The sequence below is a fragment of the Suricata suricatta genome, chromosome 16 (assembly GCF_006229205.1).
Source record: "Suricata suricatta isolate VVHF042 chromosome 16, meerkat_22Aug2017_6uvM2_HiC, whole genome shotgun sequence".
Taxonomy (NCBI): domain Eukaryota; kingdom Metazoa; phylum Chordata; class Mammalia; order Carnivora; family Herpestidae; genus Suricata; species Suricata suricatta.
Window position 1 is genome coordinate 44,527,398 of NC_043715.1, and position 22,934 is coordinate 44,550,331.

General features: G+C 58.7%; 2 protein-coding genes across 14 annotated transcripts in view; one reads left to right on the top strand and one right to left on the bottom strand.

Moving 5' to 3' along the window:
* The window catches only part of SIPA1L3 (signal induced proliferation associated 1 like 3), a 225,182-nt gene extending 218,412 nt beyond the window's left edge, over positions 1-6,770 (top strand). Inside the window, exons 21-23 of the mRNA XM_029924283.1 lie at positions 1,541-1,676; positions 3,240-3,321; positions 4,492-6,770. Coding sequence (XP_029780143.1) covers positions 1,541-1,676; positions 3,240-3,321; positions 4,492-4,635 — 362 coding nt within the window. The 3' untranslated portion in view covers positions 4,636-6,770. The remainder of the gene's footprint in view (positions 1-1,540; positions 1,677-3,239; positions 3,322-4,491) is intronic.
* Positions 6,771-9,079: 2,309 nt separating this feature from the next.
* DPF1 (double PHD fingers 1) lies at positions 9,080-22,280 on the bottom strand. 13 transcript variants are annotated; one of them, XR_003904049.1, is made up of 12 exons: positions 17,850-18,118; positions 16,303-16,463; positions 16,112-16,219; positions 14,511-14,638; positions 14,155-14,244; positions 13,716-13,794; positions 13,386-13,517; positions 12,481-12,531; positions 12,266-12,385; positions 11,063-11,155; positions 10,373-10,484; positions 9,080-10,222 (listed from the first exon to the last, which is right to left on the bottom strand). XR_003904049.1 is itself a non-coding variant. In XM_029926319.1 (12 exons), the coding sequence occupies exons 1-12, from the start codon at positions 22,204-22,206 to the stop codon at positions 10,152-10,154; spliced, it is 1,197 nt and encodes a 398-aa protein (XP_029782179.1). In that variant the 5' UTR covers positions 22,207-22,280; the 3' UTR covers positions 9,080-10,151. The 13 variants fall into 13 exon arrangements, 11 of the variants coding, with proteins under 11 accessions (XP_029782179.1, XP_029782181.1, XP_029782173.1 ...); XR_003904050.1 differs by having other exon boundaries at positions 10,373-10,454; positions 17,850-18,109; XM_029926319.1 differs by lacking the exon at positions 17,850-18,118 and adding an exon at positions 22,175-22,280 and having other exon boundaries at positions 11,063-11,175.
* Between the last annotated feature and the right edge of the window lie 654 nt (positions 22,281-22,934).

The following is a 22,934-nucleotide window of genomic DNA, read 5'->3' on the forward strand; positions in this document are numbered from 1 at the left end:
TCATGAGTTTGAGCCCTGCGTTGGGCTCTGTGCTGACAGCTCAGAGCCTGGGGCCTGCTTCAGATTCTGTGTGTGTGTGTCTGCCCCCCTCCCCATTGTCTCTCTCAAAACAAATTTTTTTTTAATTTTTTTAAATGACGGTCCCCATGTATAGCACCTGCATATTCCTGAGGGCATTCGGGATTTCAACCCCAGATTCAGGACCCAGGAAGAGATCTGAGGGCCTTTATCAGCTGTCCTCTCCTCCTCTCCATGTCTCCACCGGGCCCCAGGGGGTCTCACAGCTGCCTTTGGAGGCCCTCATTCCCTGGGTTTCCTGAGCAGTGGGCTCTTTATTTGATGGGTGCAAGGGGAGTGTGGGGCCATGTAAAGAGGAATGCGGGGAGAGGTGCCAGGCACGGGCCCCCCCCTCCCCCCAGGGTGTCTGGCATCCTGGGGCCAGGATCACCGATTCTGTGGGAAGCAGCCAGAAAGCTCCAAGCCTCTCCCTGGAGACCCAGATGCCAGGCAGAGCTGTCCAGACACTGACCCCCAGCTGTGGACTTCTGGGAGGGGCTGCGGCAGCCAAAGCTCCCTCCCCTGCGGCCACTCCATTTACCCCCAAGATCGAGCCCCACATTGGGCTCTGAGTTGACAGCTTGGGATTTTCTCTCTCTCTCTCTCTCTCTCTCTCTCTCTCTCTCTCTCTCTCTCTCTCTCTCACACACACACACACACACACACACATAAATAACTCTAAATAAATAAAAATTCTGGTGCTCAGGCCCCACCCAAGGGGTCTCGGTTTGGACCTGGGAATTGGAGCTTTAACAGCCCTGTGATTTCTTTTCTCTCCAACATACGTGGTGTTCTCTGTCTCCTGCTTTTGTAGTTTCACGGGTCTTCTCAAACTGCAGTGCAGATGAATCCCAGCTTCAACCCCATCCTCAATTTTGGCCATTTTCTCATACCATTTGTTTGTTGATGAAACCAGCTCATTGATGCTGAATTTGGGTGGTTACTCTAACACACTGCCATTTTAACTTGTTTCTGTCCCTTGTGTTTTGTATAAACTGGTCACTGGCCCGAGAGGCTTGCTCAGAATCAGGATGGGATTTTGTTGTTAGTGTCATTTGGTTTGTTTTTTGGTTGGAGCCCATCCTAAATATGTGATCTAACAAGAGTGCTGGGGTGGGGTGGGGCGCCTGGGTGGCTGCGTTGGTTAAGTGTCCAACTTCCACTCGGGTCGTGATCTCACGGTTTCTGGGTTCGAGCCCCACATTGAGCTCTGCACTGACAGCTAGCTCAGAGCCTGAAGCCTGCTTCGGATTCAGTGTCTCCCTCTCTCTGTGTTCATGCCCTGCCTGTGCTCTGACTCTCTGTCTCTCAAAAAGAAATAAACATTAAAAAAATGTTTTTTATTAAAAAGAGATTGGGAGTGTCACGGAGGTTTGGGCAGGAGGTGTGCAGGGAAAGGTGGTTAGTCAGTGGGGCAGGGGTGCAGAGGGAGGAAGTGCTGGGAACCCTACTGACCCCTCTCCCCTCCCGACCCTGCCGGCAGTGCAAAGAGCCGTCTCACTCTTCTCCCTCAACGACCCAGCTCTGAGCCCGGAGGTCCCACCTGCACACAGCCCTGTCCACAGCCACCTGAGCCTGGAGAGGGGGCCCCCAACGCCCAGGACCACCCCTACCATGAGGTAAGGGTTCCCTGGGAACACCCGGTGGCCCTGCGGGCGGCCTGCCCCGGGAAGGAGGGGCCCCGGGCAGGTGAGGGGCGCCGAGGCTTGTCATCCCCCCCCCCACCGCCTCCGCATTAGCCAAGGGGCATCTGCTCCTCTCCCCTGAAGGACTTGGGAGTAACCCACACCCCGGGTGAGGTGACCAAATGCGGGTCAGCCCCGTCCTCATGGATGGAGACGCCACACCGTAGTCCATGTTGAAACACCCCTGTTTCAGTAGCGCCCCCCATCGCTTCCTCCCTGCCTTTGGTCTCCCCTCTGCCTGCCCCTGGGTCTCCTCTGCACACACCGGAATTACGCAGAAGGGCCACTGACGGCCTCGCTTTGCCTCTCCCCCGGGCACGGCCCGCGCTGGGCCAGCTGCGGACTGGGCGCCCTGCCCGCATGAGGCTTCCCAGGGAGAGGGGAGGACATGGAGACAGGCGTCCTGTGCGGGCCATCGCACGTCTAGTGCAACGGATTGGACCGCACTAGCACGGCAGAAAATACAGTTAAAAGGAGGGAGACGGAACAGAAATGGCATGTTTGTGTGTCCATGGGTGTAAACAGCACATTTCACACTCGTGTGCACACTCACCTTGCCGGCCTGTCGGAGGTACACTCTACTCTATGGGCAAATTAGGCAGTTTTTGAGGGAAATTTTGACTCCCCTGGGTTTTGGTGTTTTGGTTTTTTGTTGGTTTTTTTTACCCTTTAGAACTCAACCTCCACCAAAGATGTGGCCCGACTGTAATCACAGGAACTCGGCACTTACCAACGTGCCAGTGCAGTGAGGGCAGGAGCAGGCTGGGTGTGGGAGGTGCAGGGCTGTGGGCTCCAGGTGAGCTCCTGGACCCCCTCCAGCCCTGAGCTGACCCTCTCCCGCCTGCCCTCAGGACTGTGGCAGGAAGAAAGGGGCAGGAGGGCAGGAGGGCTGGGTCCTCCCCCTCCCTCACCCCCACAGTGCCCCGGGGAGCTGCACGCCTGCAGGGCGGGGCGCCCTCTCTCCTCTGCAGGGGCCAGGCAGGCCAGGGCTGGGTTCCGGGGTGCAGCGTCCCACCTGAGCCAGGATATCCCCCTCTGCCCGACGGGTAATGACGTGGTGACCTCCCAGACCACAGTGGGCAGATGGAGACTGAGCACAGCGCCGGGCAGGCTCTCTGTCACGAGGGCACTGTCATCGTCTTTGTCCGTGTCCCCCATCCCTGTCCTCCTGTCCTGAGCCCAGGTCTGCAGGTGCTCAGTGGACGTGTCTGTGAGGCGGGTTCTGGTATTGTTCTGTGTGAGGTGCTCACACCTAAGGCTCACGCCTGGGCCAGGCCCGGCGGGGGAGGCACGTCAGGGCGGCCACGCCGCAGCCTTCGGCAGGCCGCCACTGCCCCATCCACACCCGCGGGTGTACCCGCTCTGGGTGGAGCGCAGCAGGGAGGAGGGCTGGCTCCTTTCTGACTTCCCCCGGAGTGTCCTGTACCCCTTGTCCGTCTGGAACCCTCGCTGGGGCCCAGTGGGCCTCGGGTCTCACCCTGTCCCTTGTCTTTCCAGTGAGGAGCCGCCTCTGGATCTGACAGGCAAAGTGTACCAGCTGGAGGTGATGCTGAAGCAGCTGCACACCGACCTCCAGAAGGTGAGGCCGCCAGGCACCCGCCCCTCGCGGCACGCCCCCCGGTCCACATCCCAGACATTCGGGACTGGGGGGTGGGCAGCGACCCCTTCCGTTCTAGGGGAGACCGCCCAGCTTTGAGTGTAGTCTGAGTAAAGAGGAGGAAGTGACTGTGCCAAAGGCTGGGAAGCCCATGGGGGAAACCCTCCCACAGCCTTGGGGGCAGAACAAACTGGCCCCCCCTCTTTGGAGGGCAGTGGACGATATTTATCAAAAAATGTCAGTGCCTACCTTGTTGGTCTAACAGTTCCACTTGTGGGAATTTGTCCAACAGAATTTCAAGCATAGGTACAGAGACCCGTGAGCAAGGATGCTCTTTGCTGCTCTGTTTGCAGTAAAACTTTTTTAAAAACGGAGCCCATGCAGCTGCTCCTCCACAGGAGAATGGTTATATCGAGGACACCCAGGCAGTGGAATATTCTGCAGCCAATTGAAATAATGGCTGGAATCTGTATATTTACTAACACGCAAAAGACGTCCAGTAACTTAAGTTAAAAACTAAGCAAGCAACAGAACTATTTCTTAGAACATCATCCTACTTAAAAAAAAAAAAATTAACAACCGCAGGTCAGAGGGGTATCTAGAAGACATTCCAAATTGTTCATTATACTTCTCTCCAGGGTGTAGAAGAATGAGGAGAGAAATACGGGCAGAGAACTTCTACTTGTTGCTTTATATGCTTTCGGCAAAAAACGAAAAGGGGGTAGAGTATACTGTGCCAGCCTCATGCACAGGAATCATAGGGGCCCAGGTTCAAAGCCCGCCCCACCATTTAATACTGTGTGAGCTGGGACAAGTCAGTGGCCTTCGGATGTGACACATCGGAGAGGCCCGGGAGCCTGTACACCAGGCAGCCTGCGCCAGCGTCCCAAGCTCCCCGCTTGCCGTTGGCAGAGGCTTGGTTTCTCCTCCCATGAACCTGAGGCAAGCAGTGCTCGAGGCCTTGGATGGCCAGGAGGGTAAAACGGGGTGATGATGGTAGCTACAGTGACGCCTGTGTTGGGAGAGTTGAGGAAACGGGTCCAGCAAGACGAGGCGGTCTGCCTACGTTACGCAGACGCTGAGAAGCGGCGCTGGGGCTTGAACCCCCCGCCGCCTGGCTCAGGGGGTGCTGACGCCGGCCCCGCCCCGCAGGAGAAGCAGGACAAGGCCGTGCTGCAGTCAGAGGTGGCCAGCCTGCGCCAGAACAACCAGCGCCTGCAGGAGGAGTCCCAGGCCGCCAGCGAGCAGCTGCGCAAGTTCGCCGAGATCTTCTGCAGGGAGAAGAAGGAGCTCTGAGGCGGCCAGCCGCCCCCGCCCCCCTCGCCCCTGCCCTGGCCAGCCGCGGGCTCTGCTGTCCCGTCTCCATTGGCTTGCTCCCAGTGGCAGGCGCGACCACGACAACCCAGCCGGGGCTCCGCTGCCCTCCTCCTGGACACGGAAACCCTGGGCGGCTGCCGGCCTCCCCGGGGCTGGGAGCTGTGCTCTGCTCCTGGCCCCCTGCCCCACAAGGTGCCGTGGTCTCAGGCCTCCCTCCGAACTGCCCAGCTCTGGTCCCTGGGGACTGGGCCATGCCCACACCACCCCCAGGGGGCCCATCTTGCCTCTTCCTAGGACCAAGCCATCAGAAGCCGCAGGAAGGGGAAGGGAGGGCGGGGGTGTGTCTCTAAACCCCCCAGCTCCAGGGGTCCACAAACCAGGTTTCTCCACCACGTGCAACAGAGTCTGGGCTCGCGGGGCCGAGCCCCCTGCATGAAAAATCCGTGTGAAAGTGGCCTGTGCTTCCCCCAGGCCCCCAGAGGACAAAGGCCTGTGTGGAAACTGGCCAGGGGTCTCAGTCCCGGTGCACTAGCTCCAAAAATCACGGACAGTAAGTATCCCCTCCCAACCGTATTCTTCCAAAAAGCAGCCAGGAGCACTTTGTTAGAGTTTCGATTCTTTTCTTGGGACTCCCGGATGGAGAGAGGAAAGCCCCAGCATCCAGAGTCGACTTCTTTGAGGGGAAACTCTATTTGCACACTCGGGACCGTTTATACCTTCTTTTTTCTATCCGCCCCTCGACCACCAGAGGCCACAGTGCCGGGGCCATGCCACCTTCCAGCTGCTGCCCTGGCCCCAGGCGGTGAAGCCTGGCCTCTCCCCAGGCCCCGCCAGCTCTGGCCACACAGCCAGGCCCTCTTCCGGGCACCAGGAGGGGCTCCACACAGCCCTCCGGTCAGGGCTGGAGAGAAAACAGCCTTCATCTCCTCTCTGGATTTGTTTTCCCTTCACAAGCGGACACCTGGACACCCTCTCCGTGCTCCCCGGGGAGTGCTCTGCTGTGTGAACCCCCTCATAAGACGCTGGTTCTCTAAAGGCAATAAGGGGCAGCCGGGCCAGAGCGGTACTGTGCTGCTCACCCAGGAAACAGAGTTTCTTTTTTTCCTTTAAAAACAAAAAGATATATATATATATATTTATTTTTTCATGTAGAGTTGCGCCAGAACAAGTCTGTATGGCCACAATCTGTGGATTCCCCCAACCTCAAGCTGAGGATCAAGGTGTGTCCCCATGGGCTGGGACTCAGTGGGAGGACTCAGAGGGGTAAAGTCAGGGTGGGCAGGTGGGTGGGCTTTCCCACTGAGGGAGGCCCCAGGCAGGGGGAGCTGGACCGACTCTGATGCCTCCTCCTCCTCCTCCTCCTCCTCCCCCCAGCAGCACCCTCTGGGGCTGGCAGCTGGCGGCCCGTGGCCCAGCCCTGGTCCAGAGACACCCCCCACCCCCCACCCCCGCTTTCTCTTTGGGGCCAGAAACCTCAGGGCAGGGGCCTCTGGGGACTGCAGGACAGGGAGCGGTGCAGGCTGGGCTGGGCGGGCAAGAGAAAAGGGCACCCGTGTCTCCCTGTGATCAGCCTCTGACCCCAGCCGCGCTGCAGCCTCACAAGAAGCCCTCAGATCTGCCGTCTCCTGTCCCTCAGCCGCGGTGTGAGATGAGGGCTTCGAGGTGGGGCCTGCTCGGTCCTCAGTCCTGGCCAACTACTGTGATATCTCTGCCCTCTTCCCCACCCCCTTTTGGAAGGGTTCTCCAGGACCTCCCCACCGCCCTTTCCTCAGACCCTAACCTGGAGGCTGCCCCCCCCCCTTTTTTTAAGTTCTTATCTCTTCAGATCATTCTAATCATTTTGGGGACCTAATCATGTACATTGACAAGTGTAAATTAAGATTTTTTGTTTTGTTTTCTGTTATTTTTTAAGGATCTCTGCAAAACAAATTATTTAATTTGAGGTTAGTGTTCAATCTGAAAGCTTGAAGATAGCAGGGGTTTTTTTTTTTCATGTGTTGATTTGTTTCATTGGATTTTTTATTCTTTATTGTCTTTTTTTTTTTCTATCCCTGTCTTGAGATTTTTCTGGCATGTTTCTGGAGGTTTCAAAGGAAATAAATGTTTCATAGAAATGGCTTGTGTGTTCACTAGCTGGGCAGCTGCCTGGAGTCACTGATGGGAGGGTGTGGTCCCGCGTCAGCCTCCTCCCCCATCCCCCTTGTCCCAAATGCCATCGCCATCTCCCTCTCTCTCTCTCCCTCTCTGCCTCTCTCCCTCCCTCCCTCTCCCTCACACACACACACTCCCTAAGAACCAGCCTTGCAGACTTCCTTTCCTTGAAACCCAAATGACAGGAATCCAACACAGAGAATGTAAAAAGTCCTTAAGTTAAAAAGGGAGCTTCTCCTGAAGAAGTCCTATACTGGAAGCCAGAAAGCCAGACCTAGCCCACGGAGTTGTGCTGGTTTTAGATTTAGTGGTCAAACTTTCAAAGATCCGGAGGTTGTCCATAAAGCCGGATTTCCAGCTTGGTAAATCTGCCCTTTCCGGGAGAACTCAGAAAGAAGCACGGGCCCCTGCCTCCTTTGGCTGTGGTCTCCCAGGCCACACCCTCCCGGTGCCGGCTTATTTGCATGTCCCCGCCCCCATCCGTAGGCGTAGGCCTCCCCTGCCAGTCATCTGGTTGGTGGTTTGGGGTGCAAGTCAGCCCCTGCTTTCAGGCCATGGGGGAGCACAGTGACGTGGGGATGTCCCATGGCCTCACCCCTGGGCCAGGCCTTCCCCTAGGGGCCCTCCTAGCTGGGGAGAGGCCTTAAACTCCTGGCCCGGATCTGTATCTGCCCTGGTGAAACACTTGCGCTTTGACCTGGGGATCAGAGTCCAACCGATTTCTGAATCTCAGAATTCACGTGAAAACCCAAAGTCTGGACTCTTGTGGGAAGTCGGGATCTGAGAAGCCGCTCAGCCTCTCAACAGGGTGGCCAGGTGGCTGGGTCTTCCTGACCCACCCCATCGACTCACCTGTCATGGAGTCTTCCATCTCTGAGCTAAAACCTGATGCTCCTCTGACTCAGCCCCTCCCTTCCCCCCCAAAAAATTACATTTTTTTCCAAAACGGGTATATATCCTTTTTCCAGAGGAGGTGGACCAGCTATTTCCACATCTAAAAATTCTAGAGTGTTCCAGACACTCTCCCAGTCTCCGCCCTTCTTGAGGCCCCATCCTCTCCCCTGCGGCCCTCCCCCCACCAGCATGGGAACGTGGAACAAGCTGTTCTCACACCCTCTCCTGGAGCCTGTGGCACACCAGCGTCCACCGCCCTGCAGCTCGCACCCACACCGTGCCCTGCCAGTCCCTTCCCCATCTTTATCTCGCCCCAGTTTCCGACTTCCTCGGCCACCTTCCCCCTCTCTCCCGCGGGTGCCCTCTTGCACCCTCCCCTGGTCTCTCTCCCGCCCATCACCCCTGGCTCTCTTTCCCAGCCAATCTCTGAATCCCTTCATACCTTTGGCTCTCCCCACATTTTTCTATTGTCCCCCAAATTCTTTGTCCTTCTCTCCCAGGAAGTCTCATCTCTGTGTCATTGTCCTGGGACTTTGCCTGTCCCTGGATCCTAACTGTAGCTCCCTCACCCCAAATGTGCCTCCCTCTTATTCTTTGGCCTCTCTTCTAATTTATGTGCCCTGGTTCTCTAACTCCCCTCAGTGAGTCTCTCCTGTGTCCCCAAATCACCGTCTCCTTCCTCCTTCTGTCTGCCCCCATGTCTCCCTCTCCCACTGAATCCCCATCTCTTCTGTTCTCCCCCCATCACTCCTGTGGCTCACTCATCTACCTCTCTCTCCAGATCTATTTCTTCCCTCTCCTGCTCTTTTTCTGATTCTCTATAAATGTGTGGCTCCGTGTCTCTCTCCTGATCTCTCCGTGTCCTGGTTCTCGCCTCATCCCACCTCACCCAAATCTGCCTCCCTCCCAACCTCGTGTGTGTGTCATTCTCTCCTTGGCCCTTTCCCCTCCGCTCTTGGCCCCACATCCAGATGGGGGACCCCAGGTGAGGTCGGGGATTAGGAGGAGGGGGTGCTCTGGGCACCCCTGCCCCCACCCTAGCCCGGGAGGGGCAGCCTCTCCATCTTCCCATCCCTTCCCCCAGGCCGCAGCTCCCGCCTCCCCCCTCACTGCCGCTCTCTGCAGCTGCAGCAGTCCGTTGCCAGGGCAACCACAGCTGGCTGGGCGGGAGCCCCCTCCACCCCATCCCCCCTCTCCTCCTTTCCGGCGAGACTGGGAGGAGCTGGGACAAAGCCAGAGAAAGGCGGGGTGCAGCGGGGAGCCGGGAGGGAGATGGAGGTCGGCGGCTCCAGCTGTTAACCTCGGTCAGTTCTCCCCCAACGAGGCCCCCATCTCCCCTTCTTGGTGGTGCCCGGGTCCAGCCTGGAGAACGAGGCAGTCGTGGGCAGAGGGGTCAGACCCAGTTTAATACACAGAACAAGTTAATTCACAGCAGAGGCAGGCAATAAAGGAGACTCGTTTACAAGGGGGGGCATGCTTGGATTGGGGGAGACCCCCGAACCCACCACCTCCCCCCACTTGCAGTCTCAATTTCCCTTTTTTTTTAACCCGAACAACAAACACACAACCACAAGAAACAACCACGCCCCCTCGCTACCCCCAAAATGGCCAGCGAGGGTGGCAGGGGGCAGCCCGGCCTGGCCGGTGGGGAACTGGAGCGGGGGAAGAGGGAAAAACTAGTCCATTGTAGAGTCTGTGCTTCTCATTCCAGCGGGCGCTGGGCAGGGGCCCGCCTTGCCCCCCAGCCGACGCCCGCCAGCCAGGGCAGGCGGCGGGCAGAGAGCGGGCAGGGTGGGGCTCTCAGGGAGGGAGCAAGAACGGAGTTCAAAACCATGGTTCACATCATGCAGTATCCACGGTGGGCACCAAGGGGGGGCGAGGGTGGGCACCACACCCACCTGCCCTGGGCACAAGGGGGGCTGGTGCCCACACTGGGTGAGGAGGTGGGACAGCTGCAACTCCAGAAACTGGGGGGAGGGGCTGCTAGGCAGGAAGCTGGCAGAGCCGGGTGCCCAGCGGATGCACTCGCCAGCGCCCCCTCCACCCAGCCAGGCCTTATAGGACTCTTTGTATATATTAATTTCTTTTTTCTTTTCTTTTTTTTTTTTTTTAGCTTTTTGACTTTTTCTTTAGAAAAACGTTGTGTCCATGCCCCGGGCTGGCATCTACCACCCCTCATGCCCGCCCAGAGGCGGGGTATGGCTTTGAGGGGAGCAGAAGCTCCCGGTGCCCATTCGCCAAGGGATGGGGAAGGAGGGAGGAAGGGAGAGGGGCACCAACCCACAGGGCAAACATTCCACCTGCACAGAGGGAAGGGGTGGCCTAGCCCCCTCTCGGGCTCCCCCTGTTCCCCTCCACTGTGGGGCGCTGAGGGCACAGAGAGCGTGGAGGAGCTCCGAGAGGCAGATGGGTGAGCACCACCCCAGAGGTCCAGGTGCGCCGAGCCAGGCCTAGGTGAGGGTGATGTAGGCAGAGGCCTTCTCTTTCAGGTGCCGAAGACAGAGGTGACAACTCCAGCTCCCTGTGGGGGTGGCCAGAGGACAGGGATTTAGGCCCAGGACCCAAGGAGGCTGACCCAACTCCCCCCGCAGCAGACTCGGTCCCGGGTGTTCAGCCGCCAGAAGACGACGTTCCAACCCAGCCCCAGTGTCGTGCCCGCCTCTCCTCTCACCTTCCGGGGGCTCCGCCATGGGGGGGCTCAGGCAGTACATGTGGTAACCCCGGTCGCAGTCGTCACAAAACAGCAGCTGGTCCTGGGGGGTGAGACCCGCCCAGCTGGCACCCTGGGGGCACGGGCACCAGAAACCGGGGTGGGGGGCTGGGGCAGGGGTAGGTCAAAGGGGCTGGGGAAGGTGGTCCCTCCCACGAGAAGGGGCTCCGAGACGGTCTCTGCATCACGGAATCTTTGCAAAGCCCTGCTTGGCCAAGCAAAACACCCCTGCGGTCTGTCGGTTTGCAATTCGCAGTCTGGGTTTGAGAGATTCTGTGGAACACTGAAAACGACACCGACATGGTCTGACACCAGCTCTGGAAGCCGAGGACATGGGTTCCGGTGCCAGCTCTACTAATGTCCTAGACGGGTGACCTCGGGCCAGTCATTTCCCCTCTCCAAGCTCGGTGTCTGCCCTGCGGAGTGGGAGCACGAGCACCTACCTCGGAGGGTGGTTGGGAGGAGTCAGAGATGAGGAGCACTAAGTGCCGGGCTCAGTTAATGGACACTAGCGATAGTAATGATACAGGTCACTAGTGTTCACCAGGGAGGGGCTCCAGGGAAAGGCTCTAGGCCCGGCTGGCAAAGGCAGAGGTGCCAGGCGGGGAGGCCACCTGGGGGCATGTCCCAGGGGAGCGGGCGGGCACTCACGTCGTTCTCCGAGGTGCCGCACAGGCTGCAGGACTTGCACTCGATGCACTGCCAGCGGTAGGTCCGCACGGCCGCTGTCATGTTCACCGTAAACTGTAAACATGAGGGGTGTCCTGGGGGCCAAGGGGCAGGGATGCGGTTAGGGCTCACCAGGCCCCCGGTGGCTACTGACCCCTGGGGAGGAAATGGCTCAGCCCCCACCCCTGGCTGCTAAGGCCGGACAAGCTCCCGTGGCCCACAGCCCGCCCCCGCCCCACTCGTGGTGCCCAGCGACCGGACCGCGAGCAGCACTGCCGCGATCGTGGCCACCTACCAGCCACCATGGTAACCACATTCTGCTCCCCAGGATACCATGGCAACCGCATTCCATTACCCACAGCGCTGTGGCAACCACTTTCTACCACCCACAACACCCGGCCCGCCACGTTCTGTTAACCACTGTGCTGAGGCGGCCACATTCCATTACCCACAGCAGAATGGCCAACAGGTCCTGTTAACCACAGTGACACGGCGGCCACGTTCTCCCAGCCACAACGCCACGGCGACCGCCTTCCACAGGGGGGTCCCCACACTCTGGCTTCCCTGCGGCCCAGGCTCATCCCCCAGGACGCGCCAGCAACCGAAGTGTTTCCAGCGATACCGTGTGATGCCAAGCCCGCAGCCATCGCCCTACCTCCGTGCAGACACCCCCTCAGCCACCACCCAGTGCCACGAGTCACATTCCACGATACCCCGTTGTCATGACAACCATACTGCACTACCCGAGATGCCATGGCAACCACAATTCATTACCCGCCGCGCGGAGGCAGGCCACAGTCTATTCCCTGCCAGCCCACCTGGGAAACCACATCCTACTAACCACAACTCCGAGGCAGGCGCCCTTGGCTATCCACAGCACCCAGGCGCTGGCCATCCATTACCCACAATGCCTTGGCAGCCACCTTTCACTACCCCGCATGCCAGGCTCAGCACGTGCCGCTACCAGCAAGGCCGTGACAACCACATCCCATTATCCCCAGAGCCTCTCTGACGCCCCCCGCCCTTGCCAGTTTCCCAAGGTCCTCAGCAGTTGAGGCCACTCCACCAGTTCTGGACACCCCCTACACCCACCCAGGCCGTACGTCTCTGCCTCCCAGCCTCCAGATCTGGACTCCTGGGGTCCCCTCCACCCAGGCCCCCAGCAACCGCAGGTGAGGGTATCACCTGATCGCCCACAGTCAGCACAGGAGATGAGGTCCTCGGGACACCCCGTCTTCTTGGAGCCCCCCAGGCAGAAGTCACAGTAGCCGTTGGGGATGACAGTGCCGTCGGGTGCCTTCTTGGCTGAAAGACAGCAAGGCAGGCGGGTTGACGCAGGCAGGCAGGGGCACCGAGTCAAAGGCTGCCGCACGAGGAGGGGCAGAGGGAGGCGTCCCTACCTGTGTGTTTCCTCTGTGCCTCAGGGACCCAGGCCAATTCTTTGTAAAACTCTGGGGTTGGGGGGACAGAGAGAGGGGCTCTCACCATAGGCAAGGCTCCATCCTGCCCCCAGCCTCAGCCCCAGCCCCGGGGTGGACCCCTTTATCCAGGCATGGGGGAGGTAAGGAGAGAGAGTAGCTACCCCAAGCTGTGGCCACAGCAGGACAGGGGTGGGGCCCAGTTCTCATCAGGAGCCCTGAACTCTTTGAGGACAACGCACGCAGCCTCTTTATTCGGTAAAATTGGCAAATGACAGCGTTAGGAAGAGCCCCCTGCGTCCCCTTCGTCCACACTTCTACCACACACAGCTAAGCCCCGACTAGATAAAAACTAGGGATACCACCAACCAAGATCTGCTTTGGAAACGGACATTCACAAGAAAAATTCTGAACACAGGGTGGAGAGACCTCCCTCTCCCACCAAGAGGTGGGTGGGAACACAGTGTCTCCGCGGGCAGGGCCTCTCCCGAGCCCTCTCCCACCCCTCAGCTGTCAGCGCGGCCATGGGGTTGGCACGGACAGGCGCCAAGGGCTCCCGGGCCACAGCCCCTGCCCCTCCGCCAAAGCTCAGCAGAGAAGGGAGAATGGGAGGCAGGGAGGGAGGGGAGTCATCTATCACCCCCCCCTCCCCGAGCTCTAATTGAAACAATAAATCAGACCCAGAAATATTACGCCCGGCCGGGAGCGAGGGAGAGATGGTTGGTTGCCATGGCAACCCCAGAGCCAGCATCCCCATGGTCGGTGGGGGGAGGGGACCGCTGAGCTGGAGATTTTCCAGAAATGTCTAATGTGCCCCCTCCCTCCCGGGCTCCTCAGCCCCCACTCCCAGGGCCCCTCACTACCCCACAGCCCGCCTGCCTGCTCACGTTTATGGTTGTTTTTCCGGTGGAAGGGCAGGGCGTGGCGCTCGGCGTTCTCCTCCCCCTCCTCCTCAGCCAGGTGGGTGTGGGTGTAGTGGTAGCTGAGCCCTGGCCGGTTCTTATACCGTTTCCCACAGACTGGAGAGCGAGCAGGGAGGGCCGGTCAGCCCTCCCAGCCCATGCGGCCTCCACCCTGGCCTCGGGGATCACGCCGCCCCCCCCTGCCAGAGGCCTGAGCATCCCCTCCCACCGGGCTCTAGAACGGGAGGGAGGGGGCCAGCAGGGGAGAGGTCCCTAGGCCCCGCTCTCTCTTTCCCCCTCTTCAGAAGGACTCACTATCACAGACATACGGCTTGTCTCGGTCCTCCAGGGATGCGGTGTCCTGGCGTTTCCGGAGACCCCCGATGCCATATGCCTGCGGGAAGAGTCGGGATGAGGGGCCGAGGAAGGGAGGGCACTGAAAGCGTTTGCATCATTAGAGGCTGAAAGGCGAACAACCAGGGACCTCAAGTGACCCCCTTGACCTCTCTGAGGCTTCCTGGTGCTTTTGAAGACAGCTCTAACCCACTATACAATCTCTGTTTTGCAAACGATTTAATGTATCTGAGCCTCAGATTCCTCGTCTGTAAAATGGGTATAAAATCCTCTACCACTGCAGGCTGCTCTGGGAATGAAATGAGGCCAAACTGGGGCAGGGTCTGACCACTGTAAATGCTCAGTGTACAGGATCCGTGACTGAGGACAGAGGTGATGGAGAAAGATTTGGGGGTGATACCTTTCCTTTAGCCCTGTTCTTCCTCCTGGGAATGTCATCCTCCAAGTCTTCTACCTCGAGATCATGTGGAAACTCCAGCAGCTGCTGTTTCTGGGCACCAGGAGAAGGGAGACTGAGGTCAAGAAAATGGGGGGTGCCACCCGCTTTCCGGGCGTTCTGGACGCAGCCAGAGATTGGGGGTGCGGGGCAAGCGGAAAGGTCTTCCCCAGAGTTGAGGTGTGGAAGGATTCGACTTAGGAAGCCCAGAGGCCGTAGGGAGCCAAGGGGGACTGGAGAGCAGGAAGAGGACGTGCGGGGAGGGGGGGGCGGATGGGGAGGGAGTGAGAGGCGGCTGGGGCCCCGAGGGGTGGTCCCACCTGGCAGTCCATAATGGTCTCCTCCTCCTTCAACTCAATCTTCTTCTCCCCTGTCTCAGCACACAGTAGCGCCTCCAGGACTGGCCCTTCGGGGAGGCCGCCCTCCTTCTTCAGGGGTGCCTCACAATCTGGGGACAAGGCCATGGGGGGCGGGTCACGTGGGGAAGTCGTCCCTGATGGATTCCTCAAACTTCCCAGGCTGGGGGGCCATGCCCTTTGCTTCAGGAACAAGGCGCTCCCACACTCGACCAGCCCCAGACTCAGAGATTCAATGGGACGTAGTGGGAAGGCTGCAAGAGCCTGGGAAAGACACGGCCAGACCGCACGTCCACTCAGACAAACTCGGAAGGAGACACGCCAGACCCTCCCTCACCGACACCTGGAGAAGTACAGATGCTCAAACAGGACACACATGGGAGATACAGGCAGACCATCTAGAGACAGCCAGACACTCAGATCCACCCAGACATGTGGAGGAAACATACCCAAACCCTTGGGTCCACCCAGAGACGATCAGGAAGAGGCATGAGCTCATCAGCTGTGCCTAGATCCGCCTGAGGAACACAGAGCCAGACCCTGCCATACTCATGGACACACACAGGGGAGACGCAGACATTCTTAGCGAGAATTACTCAGGTGCACACACACGGATGTACACGGGACAGCCACACACAGTCCCCCTGAGGCAATCAGACACACCCAGGGACATAGCCAGACGGACACTTCATGGCGCCTGGGTGGCTCAGCTGGTTAAGCATCTGACTCTTGATCTCAGCTCACGTCATCAGGCTCTGTGTTGGTGGCAGAGACTCTGCTTGGGATTCTGTCCCTCTCTCTCTCTCTCTCTGCCCCTCCCCAGCCTGTATGGGCACTCCAAACAAACAAACAAACTTAAAGAAAACCCACACAGACGGACACTCCAGTACACCTGGACCCATGTAGAGGACAAGGGAAGAGAAAGAGCCAGTGGCACTGGTAGTACTGGTCACATTCAAGAAGTAATAAGGCCACACGGTCTGGTTGGACCAGCACACACAGGCAGAGAGACACCTCATACACCAGACACTAGGGGAAGAGATTCTCCCAGACATTCCAAAGCATCTGCACACTCGAAAGAAGAGACATCAGACACTCTGATACACTCAGACACACTCAGAAACAGCTGGACACTCTGATAGACCAGACACACCACAGGATGAAATAAACCCTCCAATCCTTGGAAACACCTAGAAAGAGACACAGACACTTACATGCACTCCACTACCGATGCCAAGACTTACAACCAGACACTCTCACACACTCAGGCACCCATAGGAAGAAAGACAGCCAGACACCAATACACCCCAGCTCACAGGCAAGATCCACCTAGACACACATAACAGCACGCTGGGCCCTGGAATACACCGGGGCCCAAGTAGAAGACACAGTCCAAGTCCAAAGCAGTCACTCAGGGAAAGCTGGAGCATGTCTGGACGACACCCAGACACACATCTGCAGACACTGGCTAGAAGCTAAACAAGGGCAAATGCTCAGAACCACACTGGCATCACCACACACTTATCAGCGTGTGCCGGGGGCACGCAGGATCGAGTTCCACCCACCGATCTTGTACTCGCAGGGCCGGAGTCTGGGGTCCTCCAGGATGTTGAGTCTCCGTTTCTTTCTCCAACAGCGTGCCGGGTACGTGTAGATCTGTCCCGGGGCCAAACCTGCAGGTGAGGAGTGTGGTGAGGACCCAGAACGCTGCCGCAAAGCCCCAGCCCCGCCCCGCCCCCGCCCTCCCAGCAGGTACCGGGGCCGCGGTGGGTCTTTTCCATCCAGATGTAGCAGTTGTTCTGGGCCACGCCAGTCTGCGAGTCGAGGAAGGGCAGGCGCAGGCTGCGCTCGGCGCACAGGCGCGCGTTGTAGCTGCGGCAGTGCTCAATGGCCTCCCGGTAGAAGTCCTCGCCTAGGCTGTGAGGGCGAGCAAGCGGGCGAGTGGCTGTCAGCAAGGGCAGGCGCGCCGACCGCCCAGCACCCCTCCCTCAACTCGGCCCTCCAGGACGGGTGGGCTGACTCCTCCAACCTCACCTCTCCCCTCCTGTCGCTCCTGGACTCAGGAGCCCCCAGCCGGAGGCCCAAGCAGGCCTGGAGCCAACGGGTTAGACACACACACATAATATAGACAGACAAAAATATACCAAGACCCATCCATACATGGACATATCAAAATACACAACACAAACAAATCACACAGGATTCACACACAAAGAGAGACATATCCCAAAACTCACAAAGGAGAAACAGACAAATCTCACACATGTGCACACACAAGTATCTACTGAAAAAAACAAACATCACAGTCATATAGTGTGGAAACAGACCCAACACATATATATCCACGCACAAATACACATCACATATCCAAAGACACACACTATAAACAAAGCATTCACACAAAGACACACAACATGCAGATCACAGACATTGCACTTCACACACACTCATCCAAAGACACACAGATACACAAATGTTAGAAGAAACGTTAAAACAAACTACCCCTATGTGCACCTACACACATATCTAAAGACACAACACAAACAAATCACACACACACACACACACACACACACACACAATATCCAGGCACACTATACAAAGAAACCACACAAATTCACACAGGACACACATACACACAATCACAAAGATACACAATATAGAAACCAACATCTAAAACACCACATATTCAAACACAAAGATACACACATACACAACATAGAAACAGATAAATTCACCCATATTTACACAAAAATGTACACACAAATACACGCACAACTACAAATCCAGACACAGAACACAAATGATGCAGTTTCAAAAGACATGTACACACACTCAAAGACCCAAATATCCCAAGATACCTGGTAGACTAAAAGATATTAAACAAATATCCACACACATAACCACACACACACAAACAGTACAAACAAGTGACACACACTCCACACACCAAGACAAAGGTAATGGGGGCTTCACTCAAGTTTACCAAGGCTCCCGCACTTCCAGGCCATTTCACTCTCTCCCCAGCCCCGGGGGTCGCCGGGTGGGACATGACCCTTTTCCCTGACAAGGACCCGAGGAGAACTCGGAGTTTCCCACACCCTCCGCTCCTCCAGGAGCAGTGCATCGCACACGGTTCTTGCCAGAGACCCATAATCGCACGCATTCGCACCCCAGCGCAGCACGGCCCACGGTGACAGCCCCCCAGACACCCCATCGGCCCCACCCCCGGCCGCCACACACACACACGCCCGCGCAGACCCGCCCGCGCGCCCTCCCCCACCTCCCGCCGGCCCGCAGCACCTCAGGGGGCCGGGGATGACCGTGGCCATCTTGCTCCCCGGGTCCTGCCCCCAGCAGGTCCCCGCCGGGTCGGTCCTCCCAGCGCTCGGGCGGGCGCTGAGGCCGCCCATCCATTCATTCCCGCGGGGCGGGAGCAGCGGGACCACAGCCAATCACGACGGCGGGGCGGGCCCGCCCGGGCCATGCTGGGAGTGGTAGTCCCGGGCCCGGGGACCGGCGGGACCCCGCGGAGAAGCGGGTGCAGAGGTGGGGCGAAGGGAGCGCGCAGTCACTCACACACTCTTGCCCAGACGCACATCTAGTCTCCCGGGCAGACACTCACACATGCACACCTGGACTCGCACACACCCACATACGGCAGTTTACACACACATTCACAAGTATACTCACAGCCTCCCACGAAGACTCACGCACACTTCACTCCTACACCTTTACAGACGCACGTACATTTACACTCACATAAACACTTCAATGCCCTGAGACTTAGAGACACCTAAAAGGTGCCGACACCAACGTCCACAGGCAAGCCTGCACTTGGCTCACTGACAACCCACTCTCCCCAGCCCAGTCCCCCGCAAGCTCCAGAGAACCCTATCTAGTCCGGTCAGGGCTGTCACTCTGAAAGTGACCCCGCCCTGCTCCCTCCCATCCTTCCGCGGGCTGGACCGCACAGAGCCACTTAGGAACACCTTGTGGATTCAAATCCTGGCTCTGCCATTTGGTGGCCATGTGGCCTTGAACAAATGACTTAACCTTTCTGGGCCTCAGTTTCCTCATGTGTAAAATAAGGATGACACCTCACTGGACTGTTGTAAGGATTAAATGAATAAATATGTGTAAAGAGTTTTTAAAAAGGTACCTGGCAAGTAGCAGGTGTTCAGTAAAAATTCACTCATTCCACAAAGAGGATCTGATACGTAGTTAAGATGTAAAATAGCCAACCATTACTAGAAAAAAACAATACCTTGGGGCGCCTGGGTGGCTCAGTCGATTGAGTGTCCACACTGCGGCTGGGATCAGGATCTCACAGTTTGTGCGCTGGAGCCCCGCTCTGAGAGCACAGAGCGCGCTTGGATTCTGTCTCCCTCTCTGCCCCTCCCCCGCGTGGCCACGTGTATGTGCTCGCTCGCTCTCCTCTCTCGCTCTCTCGCTCTCGCTCTCAGAAATAAATAAGCATTAAAAAAGGAAGATGATGACGGAGGAGGAGGAGGAAGAGAAGAAGGAGAGGAATGCCTGGTACCTAAAAGCTGCTCCGTAAGCAGCTGTGGACCGAGTAAACATACTGAGTACCCATCATTCGTCAGACACAGCCCTGAGTACTTTCACAGGGATTCACCGGTGCAGTCCTCATAGTGACCCTCTGGGGTGATGCTATTTTTACGCCCATTTTCCAGATTAGGAGTCTGAGCCACTGGCAGCTCTTTGAAAGGACTCACTCACCTAGATATCTGTACCCAAGTGAGTTTTAGTTCCTTCTTCTCCCATGTCACCCACACAGACTGTACCCACCAAGCTACACCAGCACTCACCTGGACACCCCCTGGTCCAAAGTTTGTGTTCAAATTTGAGCCCCTGCATGGATATAAAACGCCCACAAATGTCCTTGTCCACCAGGGGGCTCTCTAGCAGAAGGACAGCGAACTAGCCTTCCCCTCTTTTGTCACTTGATGCCCCCACCTACCCTCTGGCAAGAGACACCGCCAAGGCCTTCCACACTTATCACTTCTAAACACACGTGCACACACACCTCTAGTCTTAGGCCTCTTCTACGAACCACAAACTCTCCCCCCCTCCCCCAGGTAAGGCCTTGACATTCCCCTCCCCCGACCCCCAACAGGGCAGAGTGGTCTCTGCTTCATATCTGGCGGAGAGTAGGTGGCAAGGGGAGTAAGTCAGGGACGCTTGCCTGGAATGGTACCCACATTCTCGCTCTGGCTTTCAGGCCCCTCCCCTGCCCACCCCACGTCGCATCCACAGTAAGTCCTCGGGCTCCGCCCATCAGCTCCGCTGAGTGCCCTCGCCACCTTCCTTTCTCACCTCCCACCACCCACACACGCTTACACTTGCTCCCCACACCTCCAGCCTCAGACACCCCAGCTCACTCCTGCCCCACCGCAGAATGCTTGCGTCAGTTTGATTGGTTTGGAGGCTGAGTGTAAAACTCCATCACCTCCCTGGAGACCCTTGCCCACCAGCACGATTGACGCCCAGACCCAAGCTGAAATTTGCCTCTCTCTCCCTACTAGTAACCCCCAGTAGCCGTAACTGTCACAGAGCCCCCTCCCATACTTGAACTACCCTGCCTGTGCAGGGCACTTCCATCCCCTACCCTCACCCCTGCAGAGGCCTCAGAAGATGAGAGCAGAGAAGGGCACCCTAACCTTACTCTGGCTTCCAGGCCCCTGCAATGCCCTATGTGGAAACTGGACCACAGGAGAAATCAATATTGATACTACTAATAGTAATTACCACCTGGAGTCCGGGTCAGGTTCTGTGTTAAGTGCTTTGCAAAAATCACACAGTCCCATGAGGTAACAGGTGCTGTTATGAGTCCCCAGTACAGAGAAGGGAACACTGAGGCTCTGGAGGAGGGGGAGAAAGGAGGCGGAGAATTAAGGGCTCAAGATGAGGTGTGAAACCAGGTAGTCAGAACCCCCAGCCGCCCACTCCCTCCAGCCCCCCTCCAGCCTCCCACTCCCAAGCGGATTTGGCTCCCATTCTTTCAGGAGCCAGTCCCTGCCCTCAACCCTGAGGACCTGTCAGAAGACGCGGGCAAAGAAGGGCAAAGAAGGGCGCCGGCACGCCCACCCCAGCGCCCCCTCTGACCTCCTCCAGGAGGTCCCGGCCAGGGTCGGAGTGGGGGGGCCAGAATGCCTGTTCAGGACCCCTGTCCCCGCCAGCCCGAGGGTGCTGCTCACAGGGCGCGCACCTGTCTGCGTGTAAGACAGAGTGAGAGAGTGTCACCGTCACACACCTCCTCACACTGACCCCAGCTCCGCACACGCCCTGCAAGCTCTCTTGCTCACCGCAAAGCCACACGTGTAGGCGCGTGCCTATTAACCCCCGCCCCCTCCTCTCCCAACAGCCCCCCCGCCAGAAACCAGAAATGACTGGGGGCCTAAGGTCCAGCCATCAGGCACGGCCTTTGGGAGGGTGGGGGGCGCTCTCGGCCCCTCCCCACTCCCCATCCCACAACTCGCGCTGCTCAAGGTCAAGGCGGCGAGAGCAAGAGGTTGGGGGAAGTGGGGGAGGTCGCCCCAGCCCCTTTGTGCGGCGCCGCGGGCGTTCGCCCTCCGCCTCCTCCCCCAGGCCCGGGAGGAGGGGGAGGGGAGTGCCGCGCTCGCCAGCCGAGGAGGGAGGGCGGGAACGGCCGCGCGCCTGTCACTCTGAGCCCGCTGTCACCGCCGGAGGAAAGGGGGTGGGGAGCGCTGGGACCCGGGAGTCAAGGATCCCGAAGAGGGAGCGAGCGAGAGAGATGAAAAGAGAGAGAAGAGAGGTGGAGAGATCCGGGGATGGCTAGGAGAGGAGAGGGATGGGACAGAGCTCGGCTGGAACCCAGGCGTCCAGGCTCCCAGCCCCGGGCCCAGGAGGAAGCTAACGCTCGGGGGAGGGACGCGGACAGGGAGAAAGGGAGGGAATCCCCCGAGATTGAGGGCGCCGCCAGCGTCCTCTCCCGAGGCATCCGGTCCCAGATGCTCCGGTTGGATGTGTCTGGGGGCGGAGAGGGAGGAATCCCCCCGTCTAAACCGACCTGGGCGTCGGAGCTTCTAGGTCCTGAAGACCCGGGGAGGAAAAACGGGAGCCAGCAGGGATCGGACCAGGAACCCCAACGTCTCAGCTCCCGCCCTGCGGCCACGCGGGCCGAGGTCCCCGCAGAGAGGGGAAGAGAAAGGTGCTCTGCTGAGGGGAAGGAGGATGGTGGAGACCCCGGAGACTGAGGTCTGAACTTGGGCGTTCGTACTCCCAGCCCTATGTCGGGGCAGGCCCGGCGCCCCCTGACACACGGAGAAGGAGAGATGGAGGAGGAGGAGAGGGAAGCCCCTACCCCCACTCTGGGTGGGGAAACCGCCTCCGCCACCCCCGAGCCCGCGCCACATTCCTTCACTGACAGCGACAAAGAAGAGACGCCCCCGCGACCCTGAAGGGGCTCCCGCCCCCAACCCCAAGGGGCAACAAGCGGCGGCGGGTCCCCCAAGGGTGGGGGGCGCGCTGGGGGACCCCCGCTAAACTACCTTCCGCGCACTGCGTCCCCCTCCCCAGAGAGGCGGGGGAAGGGCCGCGGGTGGGAGGCGGGATGGAGGGACGTGAACGGCGGGGACACTCACGACTTGAGCGGGTTCTGAATGGCGGTGGCCATGGCCCGCTCGGCTGGGCCGCCTCCGGCCCGGGGCGCTGCTGCCGCCGCGCGCGGGCCCAGCCCGGCCTGCGCCGCCCGCTCTGCCGCCCAGCGCGCTACGATTTCATTCATTCTTGGGGCTGCGGCGCGAGCTGAGCGGGGCGGGCCGGGGGCGGGGCTCGGCCAATCCCCGCACCTCCCGGCGCACGACGGGACGTGGAGTCTAGGGGCGCACAGCGGCGCCCGAGGGCGCCCCTGACCGGACTACACGTCCCAGGGGGCGCCGGGAGGACCACACGCCCATTGGCTGCTAGGGATACAGGGCGGGGCTGGGCTCGTCCCAGAGCATCCTTTCCTCCTCCCTGAGGGTGCTCCATTCCCATCTCGGGCTCTCCATCCCCCAGGAACCGCGGGCGCGGGAGCAGGTGGCCCATGGCCTCTGGGTCTCCCCAGGGTATGTGGATGACCCAAGGATCTGCTGTGTATTCTTGTCTATGCCTGCTTGTCTGGGTGTCTCTTCTGTGTGAGCCAGCCTGTGAACGAGCACAGAGGTCAATCAATGCCTTTGTTCACTTAATCAGTGCTTGCCAGGTGCCAGGCACTTTCTAGGCACTGGGACATAGAACAGCGACCAAAGTCGCTCCCCTCAAGCAGCTGACCTTTTAGTGGAGAAAGACAAGATGACAAGAAAATAAATATATAGACAAAATCATTTGAGAGGATTATGAATTCTATAAAGCAGCTTCTCT

Excerpts from the sequence above, each read along its gene's own strand:
- DPF1 (XM_029926313.1), bottom strand. The coding sequence starts at position 17,959 with ATGGGCGGCCTCAGCGCCCGCCCGAGCGCTGGGAGGACCGACCCGGCG. Across the intron at positions 14,639-16,111 it reads GCCCTGCGAGTACAAGATCG|ATTGTGAGGCACCCCTGAAG; the intron begins GTGGGTGGAACT and ends CCTTGTCCCCAG. Across the intron at positions 13,795-14,154 it reads AGAACAGGGCTAAAGGAAAG|GCATATGGCATCGGGGGTCT; the intron begins GTATCACCCCCA and ends CTCTTCCCGCAG.